General features: G+C 38.4%; 1 protein-coding gene and 1 pseudogene across 8 annotated transcripts in view; one reads left to right on the top strand and one right to left on the bottom strand.

The window, feature by feature from the left end:
- Positions 1 to 22,299, top strand: part of DNM1L (dynamin 1 like) — a 66,926-nt gene that overhangs the window by 10,988 nt on the left and 33,639 nt on the right. For all 8 annotated transcript variants that reach the window (XM_061125262.1, XM_061125263.1, XM_061125266.1 and 5 more), the window contains exon 2: positions 20,548 to 20,695. In XM_061125262.1, the coding sequence (XP_060981245.1) occupies positions 20,548 to 20,695 (148 nt within the window). The remainder of the gene's footprint in view (positions 1 to 20,547; positions 20,696 to 22,299) is intronic.
- LOC133043885 (ADP-ribosylation factor 1-like) lies at positions 10,890 to 14,031 on the bottom strand (annotated as a pseudogene).

Genomic DNA, 22,299 nt, shown 5'->3' on the forward strand with positions numbered 1-22,299 from the left:
AAAGATTTGGGGACTGCTGGCAGCAAGCAGCTGCTGCTTCTCCCTTTCTTAAGAGAAGACTGGTTCTCTATGATTGAGAGAACTAAAAGTGAAAGTGAAGTCGCTCAGTCGTGTCTGACTCTTTGCGACCCCATGGACAGTAGCCTACCAGGCTTCTCCGTCCATGGGATTTTCCAGGCAAGAGTACTGGAGTGGGCTGCCGTTTTCTTCTCTGGGATAAATGTTTTGAAAATATATTTTCCCATTCCATAGGTTCCTTTTTCACCTTATTGATGGTTTCCTTTGCAGTGCAGAAGCTTTTTAGTTTTTTGTACTCCTCCTTGTTTATTTTTGTTTTAGTTGAGTTTGATTTGGTGTCAAATCCAAAAAAATCATCACCCATACCAGTGTCTAGGAGCTTACGGTTTATGTTTTTCTTCTAGGAGTTTTACATTTTCAGGGCTTATATTCAAGTCTTTAACCCATTTTTCAGCTGGTTTTTGTTTGTTTGTTTAGTGTAAGATAGTAGTTCAGTTTTATGCTTTTGCATGTGGCTGTCATGTTTCCCAACACCATTTATTGAAGAGACTATCCTTTCCCCATTTTATATCCTTGTTGTCTTTGGTGTAAATTAATTGTCCATATATGTGTAGGTTTATTTCTGAGCTCTCTGTTCCATTGGTCTGTGTATTTGTTTTTAAAACAGTGGCTGTATCAATTTACATTCCCACCAACAGCATATGAGAGTTTCCTTTCCTCCACATCCTGCACAACATTTATTTCTTCCCTTTTTGGTAATAGCCATTCTAACAGGTGTGAGGTGATATCTTTTATGGCATCATCTTCTTGTGACTTGAGGGATCTCAGTTACTCCTTGACCAGGGGGATTGAACCAGGGCCATGGTAGTGAAAGCTCAGAATCCTAATCACTAGGCTGCCTGGGAACTCCCAGATTATTACAACTTTTAAACATAGTTGGAAATCAGGAAGCATGTATGATGCCTCTCCTCTAGTTTTGTTCTTTGTCACAATTGCTTTGGCTAGCCTATTTATAAATTTTAGGATTATTTACTCTGTTTCTTTGAAAAATGTTATTGGAATTTTGATAAGGATTATATTGAATTTGTAGATTACTTTGGGTAGTATGGATATTTTAGAAATCTTGATTCTTTTAATCCATGAGCACAGAATATCTCTACTTGTATCTTCAATTTTTTCATCAGTGTTCCATAGTTTTTAATGTACAGGTCTTTTACCTTCTTGGTTAAGTTTATTCTTAGGTATTTTATTCTTTTGAAGCAATTGTAAATGGGATTGTTTTCTTAATTTCTCTTTCTGATAGTTCATTATTATGGTATAGAAACAAAAACTATTTTGCATATTGACTGTGTATCCTACAACTTTACTGAATTCATCGATTACTTCTAGCAGTTTTTTCTGGAGTCTTTAGGGTTTTCTCCATATAATATGGCAAATAGTAACAGTTTTCCTTTACTTTCTAACTTAGATGCCTTTTTCTTACCTAATGGTCTGGCTGGAACTTCCAATGCTTTGTTGAGTTGAAGTGTTAGGAGTAGGCACCCTTGTCTTGTTTCTAATCTTAGAGGGAAAGCTTTTACCATTTTACCATTGAGTATGTTAGTTGACAGCTTATCATATATAACCTTTATTAAGTTGAGATATGCTCCCTATTTTACTCACTTCATTGAGGTTTTTTTTTTAAAATTATGAATGGATATTGAATTGGATATTGAATGTATTTCTTGCATGTATTGAGATAGTCATCTGATTTTTATCCTTCATTTTGTTACTGCGCTGTGTAACAGAGCCATCCTTGTATCCCTGGAATAAATCCCATTTGATCATGGTATATGATCCTTTTAATGAATTTTGAATTCAGCTTGCTGTGATTTTGTTGAGGATTTTTGCATCTATGTTTTTGTGGGATATAAGCCTGCAATTTTCTTCTCTTGTGGTGGTCCTGCCTGGTTTTGGTATCAGGTAATGCTGGCCTTATAAAATGAATTTTGAATTATTCCCTCCTCCTCTTTCTTTGAAGAGTTTGGGAAGTTCAGTTCAGTCACTCAGTTGTGTCCAGCACTTTGTGACTCCATAAACTGCCGCACGCCAGGCCTTCCTATCCCATCACCAACTCCTGGAGTTTACCCAAACTCATGTCCATGGAGTCGGACATCCAACCATCTCATCTTCTGTCATCCCCTTCTCCTCCTGCCTTCAATCTTTCCGAGCATCAGGGTCTTTTCAAATGAGTCAGCTCTTCACATCAGGTGGCCAAAGTATTGGAGTTTCAGCTTCAACATCAGTCCTTCCAGTGAACACCCAGGACTGATCTTAAGATGGACTGGTTGGATTTCCTTGCAGTCCAAGGGACTCTCAAGAGTCTTCTCCAGTACCACAGTTCAAAAGCTTCAATTCTTCGGCTCTCAGCTTTCTTTATAGTCCAACTCTCACATCCATACCTGATTACTGCCTTCAGGTTTCTCAAGAGGTAGGTCAGGTGGTCTGGTATGCCCATCTCTTTCAGAATTTTCCACAGTTTATTGTGATCCACACAGTCAAATACAGCTTTGGCATAGTCAATAAAGCAGAAATAGATGTTTTTCTGGAGCTCTCTTGCTTTTTTGATGATCCAGCGGATGTTGGCAATCTGATCTCTGGTTCCTCTGCCTTTTCTAAAACCAGTTTGAACATCTGGAAGTTCATGGTTCACGTATTGCTGAAACCTGGCTTGGAGAATTTTGAGCATTACTTTACTAACGTTTGAGATGAGTGCAATTGTGCAGTAGTTTGAGCATTCTTGGGCTTTGCCTTTCTTTGGGATTGGAATGAAAACTGACCTTTTCTAGTCCTGTGGCCACTGCTGAGTTTTCAATTTGCTAACATATTGAGTGCAGCACTTTCACCGCATCATTTTTTAGGATTTGAAACAGCTCAACTGGAGTTCCATTTCCTCCACTAGCTTTGTTTGTAGTGATGCTTCCTAAGGCCCACTTGACTTTACATTCCAGGATGTCTGGCTCTAGTTTGGGAAGGAGGAGTGTTAATTAGTTTTTTTCCATTTATTTTTATTAGTTGAAGGCTAATTACTTTACAGTATTGTAGTGGTTTTTGCCATACATTGACATGAATCAGCCATGGATTTACATGTGTTCCGCATCCCGATCCCCCCTCCCATCTCCCTCTCCATCCCATCCCTCTGGGTCTTCCCAGTGCACCAGCCTTGAGCACTTGTCTCATGCATCCAACCTGGGCTGGTGATCTGTTTCACTCTTGATAGTATACTTGTTTCAGTGCTGTTCTGTCAGAACATCCCACTCTCGCCTTCTCCGACAGAGTCTAAAAGTCTGTTCTGTACATCTTTGTCTCTTTTTCTGTTTTGCATATAGGGTTATCGTTACCATCTTTTTAAATTCCATATATATGCGTTAGTATACTGTATTGGTCTTTATCTTTCTGGCTTACTTCACTCTGTATAATGGGCTCCAGTTTCATCCATCTCATTAGAACTGATTCAAATGAATTCTTTTTAATGGCTGAGTAATATTCCATGGTGTATATGTACCACACTTCCTTATCCATTCGTCTGCTGATGGGCATCTACGTTGGTTCCATGTCCTGGCTATTATAAACAGTGCTGTGATGAACATTGGGGTACACGTGTCTCTTTCAGATCTGGTTTCCTCGGTATGTATGCCCAGGAGTGGGATTGCTGGGTCACATGGCAGTTCTATTTCCAGTTTTTTAAGGAATCTCCACACTGTTCTCCATAGTGGCTGTACTAGTTTGCATTCCCTCCAACAGTGTAAGAGGGTTCCCTTTTCTCCACACCCTCTCCAGCATTTATTCCTTGTAGAGTTTTGGATAGCAGCCATCCTGACTGGTGTGTAATGGTACCTCATTGACGTTTTGATTTGCATTTCTCTGATAATGAGTGATGTTGAGCATCTTTTCATGTGTTTGTTAGCCATCTATATGTCTTCTTTGGAGAAATGTCTGTTTAGTTCTTTGGCCCATTTTTTGATTGGGTCATTTATTTTTCTGGAATTGAGCTGCAGGAGTTGCTTGTATATTTTTGAGATTAATCCTTTGTCTGTTTCTTCATTTGCTATTATTTTCTCCCATTCTGAAGGCTGTCTTTTCACCTTACTTATAGTTTCCTTTGTTGTGCAAAAGCTTTTAAGTTTCATTAGGTCCCATTCGTTTATTTTTGCTTTTATTTCCAATATTCTGGGAGGTGGGTCATAGAGGATCTTGCTGTGATTTATGTCAGAGAGTGTTTTGCCTATGTTCTCCTCTAGTTTTATAGTTTCTGGTCTTACATTTAGATCTTTAATCCATTTTGAGTTTATTTTTGTGTATGGTGTTAGAAAGTGTTGTAGTTTCATTCTTTTACAAGTGGTTGACCAGTTTTCCCAGCACCACTTGTTAAAGAGGTTGTCTTTTTTCCATTGTATATCCTTGCCTCCTTTGTCAAAGATAAGGTGTCCATAGGTTCGTGGATTTATCTCTGGGCTTTCTATTCTGTTCCATTGATCTATATTCCTGTCTTTGTGCCAGTACCATACTGTCTTGATGACTGTGGCTTTGTAGTAGAGCCTGAAGTCAGGCAGGTTGATTCCTCCAGTTCCATTCTTCTTTCTCAAGATTGCTTTGGCTATTCGGGGTTTTTTTGTATTTCCATACAAATTGTGAAATTATTTGCTCTAGTTCTGTGAAGAATACCGTTGGTAGCTTGATAGGGATTGCATTGAATCTATAGATTGCTTTGGGTAGTATAGCCATTTTGACAATATTGATTCTTCCAATCCTTGAACACGGTATGTTTCTCCATCTGTTTGTGTCCTCTTTGATTTCTTTCATCAGTGTTTTATAGTTTTCCATGTATAGGTCTTTTGTTTCTTTAGGTAGATACACTCCTAAGTATTTTATTATTTTGTTGCAGTGGTGAATGGTATTGTTTCCCTAATTTCTCTTTCTGTTTTTTTCATTGTTAGTATATAGGAATGCAAGGGATTTCTGTGTGTTTATTTTATATCCTGCAACTTTACTATATTCAATGACTAGCTCCAGTAATTTTCTGGTGGAGTCTTTAGGGTTTTCTATGTAGAGGATCATGCCATCTGCAAACAGTGAGAGTTTCACTTCTTCTTTTCCTATCTGGATTCGTTTTATTTCTTTTTCTGCTCTGATTGCTGTAGCCAAAACTTCCAAAACTATATTGAATAGTAATGGTGAGAGTGGGCACCCTTGTCTTGTTCCTGATTTTAGGGGAAATGCTTTCAGTTTTTCATCATTGAGGATAATGTTTGCTGTGGGTTTGTCATATATAGCTTTTATTATGTTGAGGTATGTTCCTTCTATTTCTGCTTTCTGGAGAGTTTTTATCATAAATGGATGTTGAATTTTGTCAAAGGCTTTCTCTGCATCTATTGAGGTAATCATATGGTTTTTATCTTTCAATTTGTTAATGTGGTGTATTACATTGATTGATTTGCAGATATTAAAGAATCCTTGCATTCCTGGGATAAAGCTCACTTGGTCACGATGTATGATCTTTTTAATATGTTGTTGGATTCTGTTTGCTAGAATTTTGTTAAGGATTTTTGCATCTATGTTCAACAGTGATATTGGCCTGTAGTTTTCTTTTCTTGTGGCATCTTTGTCTGGTTTTGGAATTAGGGTGATGGTGGCCTCATTGAATGAGTTTGGAAGTTTATCTTCTTCTGCAATTTTCTGGAAGAGTTTGAGTAAGATAGGTGTTAGCTGTTCTCTAAATTTTGGGTAGAATTCAGCTGTGAAGCCATCTGGCCCTGGGCTTTTGTTTGCTGGAGGATTTCTGATTACAGTTTCGATTTCTGTGCTTGTGATGGCTCTGTTAAGATCTTCTGTTTCTTCCTGGTTCAGTTTTGGAGAGTTATACTTTTCTAGGAATTTGTCCATTTCATCCAAGTTGTCCATTTTATTGGCATAGAACTGCTGGTAGTAACCTCTTATGATCCTTTGTATTTCAGTGTTGTCTGTTGTGATCTCTCCATTTTCATTTCTAATTTTGTTGATTTGGTTCTTCTCCCTTTGTTTCTTAATGAGTCTTGCTAACGGTTTGTCAATTTTGTTTATCTTTTCAAAAAACCAGTTTTTAGCTTTGTTGATTTTTGCTATGGTCTCTTTAGTTTCTTTTGCATTTATTTCTGCCCTAATTTTTAAGATTTCTTTCCTTCTACTAACCCTGGGGTTCTTCATTTCTTCCTTCTCTAGTTGCTTTAGGTGTAGAGCTAGGTTATTTATTTGACTTTTTTCTTGTTTCTTGATGTAAGCCTGTAATGCTATGAACCTTCCCCTTAGCACTGCTTTTACAGTGTCCCATAGGTTTTGGGTTGTTGTGTTTTCATTTTCATTCATTTCTATGCATATTTTGATTTCTCTTTTGATTTCTTCTATGATTTGTTGGTTATTCAGAAGCATGTTATTTAGCCTCCATATGTTTGAATTTTTAATAGTTTTTTCCTGCAATTGAGATCTAGTCTTACTGCATTGTGGTCAGAAAAGATGACTGGAGTGATTTCAATTTTTTTGAATTTACCAAGGCTAGATTTATGGCCCAGGATGTGATCTGTTCTGGAGAAGGTTCTATGTGCAGTTGAGAAAAAGGTGAAATTGATTGTTTCAGGGTGAAATGTCCTATAGATATCAATTAGGTCTAGCTGGTCCATTGTGTCATTTAAAGTTTGTATTTCCTTGTTAATTTTCTGTTTAGTTGATCTATCCATAGTTGTGAGTGGGGTATTGAAGTCTCCCACTATTATTGTGTTATTGTTAATTTCCCCTTTCATACTCGTTAGCATATGCCTTACATATTGCGGTGCTCCTATGTTGGGTGCATATATATTTATGATTGTTATATCTTCTTCTTGGATTGATCCTTTGATCATTAGGTAGTGTCCTTCTTTGTCTCTTTTCACAGCCTTTATTTTAAAATCTGTTTTATCTCATATGAGTAGTGCGACTCCTGCTTTCTTTTGGTCTCCGCTTGCGTGAAATATTTTTTTCCAGCCCTTCACTTTTAGTCTGTATGTGTCCCTTGTTTTGAGGTGGGTCTCTTGTAGACAGCATATATAGGGGTCTTGTTTTTGTATCCATTCAGCCAGTCTTTGTCTTTTGGTTGGGGCATTCAACCCATTTACATTTAAGGTAATTATTGATAGGTATAGTCCCGTTGCCATTTACTTTACTGTTTTGGGTTCGCATTTATACAACCTTTCTGTGTTTCCTGTCTAGAGAAGATCCTTTAGCATTTGTTGAAGAGCTGGTTTGGTGATGCTGAATTCTCTCAGCTTTTGCTTGTCTGTAAAGCTTTTGAATTCTACTTCATATCTGAATGAGATCCTTGCTGGGTACAGTAATCTGGGTTGTAGGTTATTCTCTTTCATTACTTTCAGTATGTCCTGCCATTCCCTTCTGGCCTGAAGAGTTTTCTATTGATAGATCAGCTGTTATCCTTATGGGAATCCCTTTGTGTGTTATTTGTTGTTTCTCCCTTGCTGCTTTTAATATTTGTTCTTTGTGTTTGATGTTTGTTAATTTGATTAATATGTGTCTTGGGGTGTTTTGCCTTGGGTTTATCCTGTTTGGGACTCTTTGGGTTTCTTGGACCTGTGTAACTATTTCCTTCGCCATTTTAGTGAAGTTTTCAGCTCTTATCTCCTCGAGTATTTTCTCATGGCCTTTCTTTTTGTCTTCTTCTTCTGGGACTCCTATGATTCGAATGTTGGGGCGTTTCACATTGTCCCAGAGGTCCCTGAGGTTGTCCTCATTTCTTGTGATTCTTTTTTCTTTGTTCCTCTCTGCTTCATTTATTTCCACCATTTTATCTTCTACCTCACTTATCCTGTCTTCTGCCTCCGTTATTCTACTCTTGGTTCCCTCCAGAGTGTTTTTGATCTCATTTATTGCATTATTCATTTTTAATTGACTCTTTTTTATTTCTTCTAGGTCTTTATTAAACATTTCTTGCATCTTCTCAATCCTTGTCTCTACGCTATTTATCTGTAACTCCATTTTGTTTTCAAGATTTTGGATCATTTTTATTATCATTATTCTCAATTCTTTTTGAGGTAGATTCCCTATCTCCTTCTCTTTTGTTTGACTTGGTGGGCATTTTTCATGTTCCTTTACCTGCTGGGTATTTCTCTGCCTTTTCATCTTGTTTAGATTGCTGTGTTTGGAGTGGGCTTTCTGTATTCTGGTGGTCTGTGGTTCCTTTTAATTGTGGAGGTTTCACCCAGTGGGTGAGGTTGGACCTTTGGCTTGTCAAGCTTTCCTGGTTGGGGAAGCTTGCGTCAGTGTTCTGGTGTGTGGAACTGGATTTCTTCTCTCTGGAGTGCAATGGAGTGCCCAGTAATGAGTTTTGAGATGGGTCTATGTGTTAGGTGTGACTTTGGGCAGCCTGTATGTTGACGCTCAGGGCTATGTTCCTGTGTTGCTGGAGAATTTGCATGGTATGTCTTGCTCTGGAACTTACTGGCTCTTGGGTGGTGGTTGGTTTCAGTGTAGTATGGAGGCTTTTGGATGATCTCTTATTACATAATGTTCCTTGTAGTCAGGAGTTCTCTGGTGTTCTCAGGTTTTGGGCTTAAGTCTCCTGCCTCTGGATTTCAGTTTTATTCTTTCAGTAGCCTCAAGGCTTCTCCAGCTATACAGCACTGATAATAAAACTTCTAGGTTAATGGTGAAAAGATTCTCCACAGTGAGGGACACCCAGAGAGGTTCACAGAGTTACATGAAGAAGAAGAGAGGGAGGAAGGAGATAGAGATGAGCAGGAGGAGAAAAAGGGGGACTCAAGAGCAGAGAGACAGATCTAGGCAGTACTCTGTTCCCTAAGTATTCGCAGCCCAGAACACCCACAGAGATTCACAGAATTGGATTGAGAAGAGAAGGGGGAGGGAGGAAATAGAGGTGATCTGGGGGAGAAAAAGGAGAGTCAAAAGGGGGAAAGAGTAGTCATCACACTCGTGAGTAAAAATGGGTACTGAATATTGGATTCTTAAATGTCCAAAATTGATATCAAATACTGAAAAACAAAGATTAAAAATCTAGAGTAGAGATTAGACTCTTAAAAATACAATATGGAAAACAAAAACACAAAAAATAAATATATATGAAGTTTGCTTTAAAAAAAGGGTCTTTTTTTTTCAAGGTTATAGTGAAATGAAAATGAAAATTAAAGAGTAGTAGAGGAGTAATAGAGGACATTAAAAGAAAATAAGAGAAAAAAAATTTTTTTTAATTAAAAAGTAAAAGTATATGAGAATGAAAATTAAGGAGTAATAGAGGAGCAATAAAGTACTTTAAAAGAAAATAAAAGGAAAAAAAGGGAAAAAATTTTTTTCATTAAAAAATAGCAAAAATATATGAAAATGAAAATTAAGGAGTAATAGAGGAGTAATAGGGAATTTCAAAAGAAAATTTTAAAAGAAAAAAAAATTTTTTTAATTAAAAAAATAGTAAAAATATATCTAGGAATTTCTCTGGAGCTGTTATGGGCAGTGTGGGTTCAGTTCAGTTTCAGATAGCTCCTTGTTCCAGCTTACACTTCTGTATATCTATAGACCCCTTCCGGTGTAGTCAGTGTTACCTACAGGGATTTTAATCTGTTGCACCGGTCCCTTCTGAAGCGGCTCCCTTTGTTTATTTGGCTTCTGTTTGCGGGTCTCTTCAGTGTCTAAATTCCGCCCTGACACATGCGGGCGGAGGTGGTCTCTTGTTTAGGTTCACTTGTTCAGTCGTGCTGTGCGGAGGGAGGGGTGCTGCAGACAAATCTCAGGGAGCGGGCCCTGAGTTGCATGCAGTTTTAGTTTTCAGGTTCTCCACAAAAGCACAGACTTGGTTGGGCCTGCGTTTTGTGCCTTTTGCGGCCGGAGCAGCTCTGGCGGCCAGGAGCTTGATGAGCGCACTCTCCCCATGTGCAGTGTGCCTTATCCCCTCCGCGGTCCCTGCCTCAGTTTCCACGCACGCCGGTTGGGTGCACCTTGTGTCTGCTCTGGGGAGCTGGTCTCTAGCCGCGACCCTCCCGGCGGATGTCAACCATCCAGAATCTCAGGAAGTCTTTGCTTAGAAACTGGGAACCTGTTTGCAGTTTGGTAGGGGGTACCGTCTCTTGCCCCTTTCCCCTCCCCCCTGCCTCCTGCCTCCGGCGGCGGATGGGCAGGTCCGTTGCTGGCAAGCTCTTCTCTGGAATTGCTCAGTCTTTCTTTTGTTCCTGAGCGATGCTGCCCGCTCCTCTCCGTTCAGCCCCCACTTGCTGGTGGCGGATGCGGGAGTCTGGGGTACTTTTCTGCTGGGAGTTGCTTTTAGGCATGTAATCTGTGGGTTTTATTTATTTTTCCTCCCAGTTAGGTTGCCCTCCGAGATTGGAAAACTTCCCCCAGACCCGCCACTGAGAGGGTTTCTTGGTGTTTGGAAACTTCTCTATTACAGCTCCCTTCCCCGGATGGGTCTCCGTCCCTAGCTCTTTCGTCTCTCTTTTTATCTTTTATATTTTGTCCTACCTCCTTTTGAAGACAATGGGCTGCTTTTCTGCGTGCCTGATGTCCTCTGCTAGCGATCAGAAGTTGTTTTGTGCAGTTTTCTCAGCGTTCAAATGTTCTTTCCATGAATTTGTAGGGGAGAAAGTGGTCTCCCCGTCCTATTCCTCTGCCATCTTTGCTCCTCCCCCCTTTTTGGCATTTTTTTAAAAAATGTAATTTTATTTTCTTAAATTTGTTATTTTTTTATTTATTTTTGGTTGTATCAGATTTTGTTGCTCTGCATGGGCTTTCTCTGGTTGTGGTGAACAGGGGCTCTTTGTTGGGGTGCCTGGGGTGCTGCTGTTTTTTTAGTTTTTTGTTTTGATTATTGTGTATTGAAAGCAGTAAGAGGTTTGATGACAGCAAATAAGCCAGTTCTGAGGTTTTCCCCAAGATAAAGTTTAATAGCTCCAGTTTCTTCAGTGTTTTATGAAAATATAAAGGAAAAAGGTAATCATTTTTGATGGCAGATCTGACTCTTAGGCTGAGGGAGTGAAAGCATATGTAGACAGGGGCCTCCAGATCAGGCAAGCAAGGGGACTTCAAGGACTCCTGCTCCAGCCAGGGTGTTTCAACCAAAGTGCCCATGCTGACCCAAGAAAAGACTGGGGTTCTTCCAAGGGGTCTGAGAGTGGTGGCTATAACCTTCACCCCATTTCCTGGGTTGCCATGTAAGCCCAAAGGCAAGACAAAAGCAATGGGGTGTGGGATGACCCAAGACAGAGCAAATCACAGGGACCCTATTGTGACTATGCAGAATGGATCATGGCTGGTTTTGCCCTGTTCCACGTTCCCAATGGGAAAGAGACCACCAGTAGACTGGATTCAGGCCATTACTGCAGAACCTATACTAGGCATATTTCTCCCTTCTGTGTGTTCAAGTGTTCTCCTTGTCTTGTATTTGTAACTATTTTTGAAAATGCACTGAGTTTGGGTTAAAAATCAACCACCAAAATGCATCTTAACACAGATCTAAAGCCCAGAGGAGGAGCATCGGATTCGTCTGACACAGCAACTCCTGGATGACCTGTGTGCTTAAAATCCCTTCTCTGTTAAAAAAAGAAAACAACCCTTCTCTGTACTAAACAGTGGGTTGATTTTCCTTTTACAATTAAAAAAAAAAAAAGCTGAGTAATATTGGATAGGGGGACTTCCCTGTAGTTCAGATGGTAGAGAATCTGCCTGCAATGCAGGAGACCTAGGTTTGATTCCTGGGTTAGGAAGATCCCTGAAAAAGGAAATGGCAACCCACTCCAGTGTTCTTGCCTGGAGAATTCCATGGACAGAGGAGCCTGGTGGGCTACAGTCCATGGGGTTGCAAAGTGTTGGCCAGGACTAAGTGACTACCACATGATATTGAACAGGAGTACCAGAAACTGCCTCATTGGAAACAAGAACTATTTACATTAAATAAAAACCCAGTTGCAGGCTGCATCTGCACATTTACAGCATGGTGAAGCACACTGTGACCAACCGTGGAGACCGCGTCTGGCACTCACATCATAGGGTCACGTTTGCCACGTGAGAGTGAAACGAGGGTAGAAGGAGGGAGTAAGAGGGAGGAGAGAAGAGTACAGCTCATTTCTGGTTCTGGAGCTGATTGGACGGCCAGTCCAGTCCCTCATAGACCCATCCCCGCTGGTGGCACAGGTGGCCTGAATGTACCAATTCCTGTGGCGCAGTGTGTGTAGACCTAGCGTGTCTGTGATCTTGGCTGCATTCATGGCATTGGGAAGGTCCTATTTGTTAGCAAACACGGGCAGAACAGTGTCCCTGAGCTTGTCTTCTGCCAGCATCCTCATGAGCTCCTTGTGGACCTCATTCACATGCTCTGTGTCATTGCTGTCAGCCACAAAGATGAGACCTTGTGTGATTTGGAAGTAGTGGTACCACAGAGGCCAGATCTTGTCCTGGCCCCCCATGTCCCACGCAGTGAAGCTGATGTTCTTGTATCTCCACATTGAAGCCTGTTAGTGGGAATGGTGGTCACCATTTCACCCAGCTTTAGTTTGTACAGGATGGTGGTCTTTCCGGCAGCATCTAGGCCCACCATGAGAATGCACACTTCTTTTTTGCCAAAAAGGCCCTTGAATAGGTTTGTAAAGATATTCCCCATGCTGTAGACTGGTGGGAGCAACACTGGCCAGAGAAGCCCTCCTCGGCCACAGGGCAGCTGCTGCTCGGAGGTGTTGGTTTCACTCACTGGGCTTCTCTTTGTGCCGGCTGTTCTTATTGCTCAGCACAGGCTCTAGTGCGTGTGGGCTTCAGTTGGTGTGGCTCACGGGCTCAGTAGTTATGGCACAGGAGCTTAGCTGGTTTCTCAGCATGTGGGATCCACCCAGACCAGGGATAGAATCCATGTCCCCTGCGTTGGCAAACAGATTCTTATCCACTGTGCCACCAGGGAAGCCCCTTGTGGCATTTCTAAAAGAGCTTCCTGCAAAGATCCACCTTGTCAACTACCAGGTGAAATAAAAGAACGTATTCTAGAGGAAATAATACCTATAGGACTGGGGGAAAAAAAAGTGCCGCCAGAAAGTGTTGAGTCTGCTCTTCTGGGGCAGGATGCAGTGAACCATGGTGTGTGTGTGCTGGGTGTTCCGTTCCCCTGCATAGAGGTGCCTGTTGTACTGCCTGTCACACTTTAATGAAATACTAAAATGCTTTAGTGAGGCATGTACAAGGCTTCAAATAAGTATATGAAGTGCAATGTAAGTTGGTGATATTTACTCAAATGGAGATGTTTCAATATTCTCTTACATAACAAATCATGGGCCATGGACTTTAGTTTCTACAAAAATCCCCCAGTGAATAATGTGTTAAAGTCTATTTTGTCTGATACAAGTATGGCCACCCCAGCTTTCTTTAGTTTCCATTTGAATGTGAATATCTCTTTCCATCCTTTCACTTTCAGTGTGTGTTATCTTACATCTGAAGTGAGTCTCTTGTAGACTCTTTATACATGGGGCTTTTTTTTTTTTTTATGCTTTTAGGCACTCTATCTTTTATTTGGAGAATTTAGCCCATTTAACATTTAAAGTAATTTTTTTTTCATTTAAAGTAATTTTTGATAGATATGTACTTATTGACATTTTGTTAATTGTTTTCTGACTTTTATAATTTCTTTTCTTTTTTTTCCTTTTCTTATTCTCATCCTTCTGTGATTTGATGATTTTTCTATAGTGGTATGTTTAGATTCCTTTTCTTTATCTTTTACATTTCTACTATAAGTTTTTGGTTTGTGGTTACCATGAAGCTTATTTAAAACTTATTTATAAGTCTGTTTTAAATTGATAATATAGTCTATTTTAATTTGATAACATCAGTATAGTGTTATAAAAAGCTTATATAAAGCTTTTACTCCCCTCCCTTGCTAATTGTTTTTACTACTTTCGTCTTTTATACTAGATTTACAAGTGATTAACCTACCATCTTTACATTAGATTATTCTGAATTTTACTATATATTTATTTTTATCAGTGAAATTCATACTTTGTTTCCCTGTTACTAACTCACTCCCTTTTGTTTCAACTTGCAGGAATCCCTTTAACATTTAAGGCCAGTCTAGTGGTGATGAACTCCTTCAACTGTTCCTTGTCTGGAAACTCTTACCTGTTCTTCCATAATGAAAGACAGCTTTGCTGGGTAGAGATTTCTTGGTTGGCAGTTATTTTCTTTCAGCACTTTGAATATGTTGTGCCACTCACTCCCTTCTGACCTGCAGTGTTTCTATTCAAAAACCTACTGATTTTGTGGGAGATTTTCCTTATACATAGTAAGTTGTTTTGTACTGCTATTTTAAAAATTCTCTCCTTGTCTTTAACTTTTGACATTTTAATTATAAATGGTTTGGGTCTCTTTTGGTTCATCTTATACAAACTCTCTGAACTTCTTGGATCTGAATGTCTCTTATCTTCCCCAGTTTAGGGCAGTTATCAGCCATTATTTTTTCAAGTTTTTTGCCCCTTTCTCTCTTTTTCTTCTGAATCTCCTATAATGTGAATGTTGGTCCACTTAATGTTGTCTTGTAAGTCCCTTAAACTGTCTTTTTGCTGCTGATTAGATGAGTTCCAGTGCTTTGTGTTCAAGTTTACTGATTCTTCTGCTTCATGTAGTTTGTTGTTGAACTCTGGTGCTTTCTTGTATTTTCTTTCTATTGAAAATCTCTCTTGTTCCTCTGAGCTATTTTAGCATTTTTATGACTGTTAACTTGAACTTTATCAAATGTATCCTTGATCTGCATCTCATTAAGGCTATTTTCCTGAAGTTTTATCTTGTTCTTTTGTTTGGAACATACTCCTCTGTTTCTTTGTTTTCTGTGAGTCTCTATGGTGGTTTGGGTGCATTAGAACAAACAGCAACCTCTCCAAGTCTTGAAGAGTGGCCTTTTTTGGAGATGAATCTTATTGTTCAACCTTGCCCTAGGTCTTGGTTATTTCTCTAACCTTTGTGATTGTCCAAATAGCCTACCTTATTCTTAGTGGGTCCCATTAGTTTAGGTTGTCTAAGATCTATCAGTATCTCTAGAGGAGGATCTTAGTATCTAGGTTCAGCCCAGTTGGAAGCTGGAGGCTCAGGGAGCAGCTTTTGAAGTACATGCAAAAATACCTTTTTCGGGGGAAACTGGGACATGGGTGTTTCTTTCCGCTCGCTTTGCACTGTAACCTGGGAGGTTAGCCACAGTGAACCTGTACAGTCCCCCCAAGAACTCTTAGTTCACTCTGCCTTGTTCTCATGAATGCAAGCCCTGTTTGCTTTCAAAGCTAGATGTTTTGGTGACCTGTCTTTCAGGTGCAGGTCTTAGGAGTTGGGGCTGCCAGAGGTGGAGCTCAAACCCTTTGTTCCTCACAGAGAAGCTGAATGTTGTGAGTTCCCTCACGATTGTGGGTCACTACCCCTGGGTGAGGTTTATGGTGAGACTGTGTCTCAGCCTCTCCAGCCTGTTTCAGTGTGGGTTTTTGTCATTTGCCTGATATGTAGGAGTTGCTCATCTAATTTTTTAGTTTCTTTCAGAGGGAATTGTTGTATCTGTGGCTGTAAATTCAGTGTGCCCATGATAGGAGGTGAGTTCAGGATCCTTCCATGTTGCTGTCTTGAATTGATATATACCACATACAGAAAGTGAAGAAGAACTAAAGAGCCTCTCGATGAAAGTGAATGAGGAGAGTGAAAAAGTTGGCTTAAAACGAACATTCAGAAAACTAAGATCATGGCATCTGGTCCCATCACTTCATGGCAAATAAATGGGGAAACAGTGGAAACAGTGACAGACTATTTTTTTGGGCTCCAAAATCACTGCAGATAGTGATTGCAGCCATGAAATTAAAAGATGTTTGCTCCTTGGAAGGAAAGTTATGACCAACTTAGACAGCATATTAAAAAGCAGAGACATTACTTTGTCAACAAAGGCCCGTCTATTCAAAGCTATGGTTTTTCCAGTGGTCATGTATGGATGTGACAGTTGGACTATAAAGAAAGCTGAGCACCGAAGAATTGATGCTTTTGAAGTGTGGTGTTGGAGAAGACTCTTGAGAGTTCCTTGGACTGCAAGGAGATCCAACCAATCCATCCTAATGGAAATCAGTCCTGAATATTCATTGGAAGGACTGATGCTGAAGCTCCAATCCTTTGGCCACCTGATGTGAATAACTGACTCATATGAAAAGACCCTGATGCTGGGAAAAATTGAAGGCAGGAGGAGAAGGGGACAACGGAGGATGGGATGGTTGGATAGCATCACTGACTCAATGGACATGAGTTTGAGTAAGCTCCAGGAGTTCGTGATGGACAGGGAGGCCTGGCGTGCGGCAGTCCATGGGGTCGCAAAGAGTTGGACACGACTGAGAAACTGAACTGAACTGAAAAAAAAAAAAGTTGCCAATGTTTAAAATTTGGTAGATTTTTTTTTTTAATTTGGTAGATTTAAACATTGAAAAGCAGTAGCTGCAAAGGAGGAGACTAAGGTAGATAGTCAGAGTAACAAATTGAGGTTGATAGAGAATTTAGGAGAGGAATTTAAGAAGTATTTTTTGTGACATATTTAAGGAAGAATAAAAGGAAGAATTTAAGGAAGAATAAAATGGCATAGTGGGTGATGGGGAACAACAGTCACATTGATATTGTTGAGAACCTAATTTATGAAATAGAAAAATAACTTTAGAAATTCTATTAAAAGACAAATCAAAATCATATGTTATGAAATTAGAGATAAGAGACTTGTTGGTGAGAGCTAAGAGAGCCAAAATCCTTGCATAGTTAATTGAGAAAGAACAGTTGGAACAGAGGGACAAAGAATAGTCAAACAGTAAGCCAAAGTTCCCCACATCTTCATATTTCAGTTGCTGGGCACAAATATTGAAAGGATTGACATAACCTGGGTAAACTTCTGAAATCTAAACTTTTACAAAACCCCAGAATTCTCCCAAGTGTCAAAATAGAAGGAAGGAGGAAAAAAAGATTTCCTGAAAGGGAAAGAGACTCAGATTGGCACCATACTTTCAATCTGCGTCAGTAAATATTAGATGACATGGAGAAATGTTTAAAATTTAGAGTTCCTGGGGGAATTAATTGTGATTATAAAATTCTGTATCCATTTGCACTATAACTATTCATCGAATGCACTGAAGCATAAATAACTGGACAATAAGAACAGAAAAAATTTCAAAAATTCTTTTATTTCCCATCTATGATATTGTGAAATAAAATTGGAATGTTACCTGAATTGCTTCCAGATATCTGTTATAGCTTGACTAATACTTTGAACTTTCTAGCAGAGCGGGGCACTTAAGCTAGTATAAATCACTTGCACAGGACAGAGTGGACAAAGGGACCAGTCTGTAACCTATATCCAAGCTGTGTTTGGCTGTACCAAATGTCTGCTTAGGTATGGGAGGGAGGTGGAAATGTAAGTTGTTTAATTTCCTCATCAGTATAAAATCATGTGCCACATTTGAAGGATTAAAACATTGTTTTGAAATACTGAAAGCGTCAAAAAGATATAAAGAATATTAGGACAGCATTGTGTCTACCTCCCAGTTAAAGAAATAAAATATTAACTACCCAGATGAATGTTCATTTTTCCTGCAGAGACATAACCAATTTTTTGTATTTGGGGATTCTGGGAGGATGACAGCAATGGTAGAATAGTTTCTTAATCCTGTATGACTTTCCCATAAAAACAGAACATATAGGAAAACCCCAGATCCATGAACATTGACGAGAAAATTAGTTGACCTTGTTTCTCTCTACAAACCCTCACGTACCAGTGGTTTGGGAATAGACCACCAAGAGCTCCAATACCTGTGTATTAATATCTACTTAAGAAGAAGAAAGAAGCCATGGAATTTCAGATGAATGTGAGAATCAAAAAATAGCCGATCAATGGAAAGTCTGGAGGACGATTTAAGAATACCAGCTGAAACTGGGAGGCGTTTTGCACACACTGATAGGAGGAAATTAACAGTATTAAAAAATAAAAAATAATTACAAAGTGAAATCAATAAAATACAGATTTGATGCAGAAATCAATGTCATAGTCAATTGGGAAATTTGGTCAGAAAAAAGAACATAAAGGTAAAGAATTAGAAAGAAGTGAACAGTTTAAGTAGCTACACTAAGATTTTTAGTTGGCGTTTCGTCAAACTCTCAAAAATTAATAGAATGAATATACAAAGAAGTAGAAGCATATAGTAGACCTGAAAATCATGGTGAACCAATTCAACATAATAAAGATTTATACAGTTTTGACACAACACAAATTCCTTTTCAAGTTCCCATAGGCTGTAAGCTAGGAGACACTGAAACATATCCAGGAACGTAAAACAAGGTTCAAAAATTTTGTGGTCTAAAGGTATTGAATAGAGATAGTGAAGGACAGGGAAACCTGGTGTGCGGCAGCCCATGGGGTCACAGAGTCAGAAATGACTTAGTGACTAAACAACAAAGGTATTGAAATCATACAGTCTATTCCCTTATCATTGTGGAATTATGTTAGAAATCAATATCAAAAGATATTTGAAAATAACACCTATTTTCAAGTGCAGAGTGACATTTACCAAGAGAAATTTTTGACTTAGCCATCGAAAACCATCAAGTTTTAAATTTGACCCACTTTATACACTCAACATTACTGTTCTCCATCATAGGGGACCTTTCTGGACAACAGGAATGGGCCCTTAACATTTTCTGCCTTCTGATTGGATTTGGAAATGGGAGCCTCGACGGGACTTGGGGACTAAAGTCTGGGTATAGTCTCCCCTGACTTGACTTCCTATGTGTAGGTGCTGGTTCTCCCTGAAAATCCTCATCCTTCTCTTAGAGCTTGTGGGTGATAGGAGCTGCTGTGTTGTTACTAGCCTGGGATATTCCACTATCTTTTGTGATCCCCCTCATCCAAAACTTTGTAAATAGTTTGCTTGTAAATAAACTGTCCTTAAATTAATCTAACTTGAGTGGGCCATCTGTTTCCTGAAAACCCTTTCTGATACAGTAGATGAGCTTAGGTTTTTTGCCTTTGTAGAAAGTAAGAAATTAGAAGATGTACTGGTTTTGATTAAGAAGAAATACAGTACAGAAAAAATACTGTTACAGAAAAACATATGAATTACCAACTTGAAAAAAATCAAATTTTTCAAATTTATGTATTATATAAAAATGTATAATAGGGACAGTGGGTTTATATATATTTGATAATTTACTGTTCATTAGTATTGTGTCTGTTAAATTTCCTCAGTGAGATCATTGTAGTGTGATTATATAGAAGAATGCTGTTTTCTTAGAGCTATGCCACAATATTTAGGGATGAAATGTCATGACACATTAACTAACACAAAAGAGAAAGCAAAAGAAAAAAGTATATGCATGTGTAAGAGACATAAAGCAAATATGTCAAAATGTTAATAATTGGTTAAGATATAGGGTACCTTTGTTAAGCTATATGGGTATTCACTTACTATTCTTGCAACTCTTGTGGCTTTGAAATTTTCAAAATAAAAAGTTAAGAGAAAGTATTCAGCATAATAAAAGATAAATACTTATATGGATAAAGATCTTTAAACTAATGAGAAACATAATATACCAGCATTTGAACAAGCAGATCACCAAAGGAGATATACAAAAGGTCCTTAAACAAAGTGATACTTGACTGAATAAAGAAATGCAAATATAAGTGAACTTTCAGTGTTTATCCAAAAAAAGTATTTAATATTCAAAAAAGTGGTAATGCCCAGCGCTGATGTGGATGTAGCAGATTGAACATGAAGCACAGTGTGGTGCCTCCTATCTTGTAGTGTGTAGTCTGGCAGTATCTCTGAAAGTATAAAATCTGTATGTTCTTTAATCACAGCAGTTTCACTTAATGAACTAAATAAGTCTAATGAAAGAATAAGTGAGTATGGTTGTATGTACAAATCATGTTCATCGCAACATTGTAGCAAGGCCCATTTATATGTCCATCAGTTAGGGTTTGGTTTTACATGCAGAATACTATTTAACTATTAAAGAAATTAATATATTGATATTGAATGATATCCCTGATTGTTACAATAAAAATAAAAGTGAGTTAGAGAAAAATACACATAATACTACCTCATTTAGAGTAAAATATCTACATGTTATGGGCATAATTTATGTATACTAATACTATATGGGTTTTGAAAATACCTTATACACACACACATATATCTATATATACACCAGTATTATATGGTTGGGAGAGTATTAGAAGAGGTGGGAAAATTATGGGCAAGTGGAACTTTTATATTCCTTTTTTTTTGAATTACAGATTTTATTTTGTACTAGCATTTATATTCTTTTCGTACCTTTTTATTTTAAAGAAATAAAGATCGTATAATCGAAAATACAACTAATTTTATTTCATTTTAAAAGACCTTGCAATAATTTTTAAAAATTATATAGTATAGTCTTACTGAGTTGCAAAAAAGTCTGTTAAGAAACTCATTTTGCTTTTGTGTATTCCATTTTCAGAGCAGTGGAAAGAGCTCAGTGCTAGAAAGCCTAGTGGGGAGGGACCTGCTTCCCAGAGGCACTGGTATTGTCACCCGGAGACCTCTCATTCTGCAGCTAGTCCATGTTTCACCTGAAGATAAACGAAAAACAACAGGAGAAGAAAATGGTAAATTTTAGAATTGGAATAAACATTATTTAAAAATTCTTCATTTTTGGTCAATCTTAAGAAGATATGAGTTAATTAGACAGAAGTTAGTGGCTGTAGCGAAGTCAGAAGTCCTGTAAAGAAAGTGATATATGTCTTTTCTCATGGAAAAAGGGAGTAACTTTTTTTTGTTTTTGAGGACTGTGAGTCAACTTTTTTGAAAGAATCTTTTTGGTAATGTAGTTCAGTAAACTTGTTAACACTATTTAGTGGAGGATCTAATGAGATACTTAGTAAACAAGAATCAATTATTTTGAAAAGTTTTTGTGTCTTTTGGAATGTTTTAAACTTTTCCTAGTGTTTAAAAGCAATGTTTTTTTCACTTTGTTTTAGAATTTAAATATTTTACATTCTAGTTTAAAGATTTTATTTTAAATAAAATTAAAATGATTCAGCTTTTCAGCATAACAGTGTTATCTCACCTTCACTTTTCTGTCTTGCTATGTGCCTGTGAATTTTGAATCTTTGGCCCTTTGATCCAAGATAAATATTATTTGTAGAAAGAGTTTTTTAAAAAAGATATTTTTGCCACACTGCACAGCATGTGCAATCTTATTTAGTTCCCTGACCAGGGATCCAGTGGATCCCTGCAGTGGAAGCATGGATTCTTTTTAACCATTGGACTGCCAGGAAAGTCCCTAATTATTATTATTATTTTTACTATGCTGCTTTTGCTAAGACTTACCTATAGCAGTGAAAGCATGGAGTCCCCTGCAGTGGAAGCATGGAGTCTTTTTAACCACTGGACTGCCAGGAAAGTCCCTAATTATTATTATTATTTTTACTATGCTTATTTTGCATAGTCCCCTGCAGTGGAAGCATGGAGTCTTTTTAACCACTGGACTGCCAGGAAAGTCCCTAATTATTATTATTATTATTATTATTTTTACTGTGCTTATGTTGCTAAGACTTACTTATAGCATGTATTACTTTGATTCTTTAGATTCCTCCCTCACCCAAATAGTAAACGTGGAGTATCAAGATTAGAAGACATGCACCATCCTTTCTTCTTTAGTTACACTGAAAATATTTTAGAAATGCTCTCTTTATCAGCATATTTAAGTTTGCTTATTAAATGTGTGCCCTATTACATACTATACCTTTACATTAGAGAAGTTTGGAATGTTTGATGAGAGTAATATATTTGATCTTCAGTGTTTGGCTCAGACTCTGTCTTATTTGTATGTTAGTTGCTCAGTCATGTCCAACTCTTTGTGACCCCATGGCCTGTAGCCCACCAGGCTCCTCTGTCTGTGGGATTCTCCAGGCAAGAATACTGAAGTGGGTTGCCATTTCCTTCAGGGAATTTTTCCAACCCAGGGATCGAACCCTAGTCTCCCATATTGCGGGCAGCTTCTTTTACCATCTGACCCATCAGGGAAGCCATCTGTCTTACTTATAAAAGTCTGTAAAATGTTCTAGTTGTTAAATTACATTTGCAGCAGAGTACCATGGTTGTTTCTCATTCTGCGAGAGATCTGTTTTAAATGCAGTTTCATTGCTGCTGCTGCTGCTGCTACTGCTAAATTGCTTCAGTCGTGTCCGACTCTGTGCGACCCCATAGA

This window comes from Dama dama, chromosome 22 (assembly GCF_033118175.1).
Source record: "Dama dama isolate Ldn47 chromosome 22, ASM3311817v1, whole genome shotgun sequence".
Taxonomy (NCBI): domain Eukaryota; kingdom Metazoa; phylum Chordata; class Mammalia; order Artiodactyla; family Cervidae; genus Dama; species Dama dama.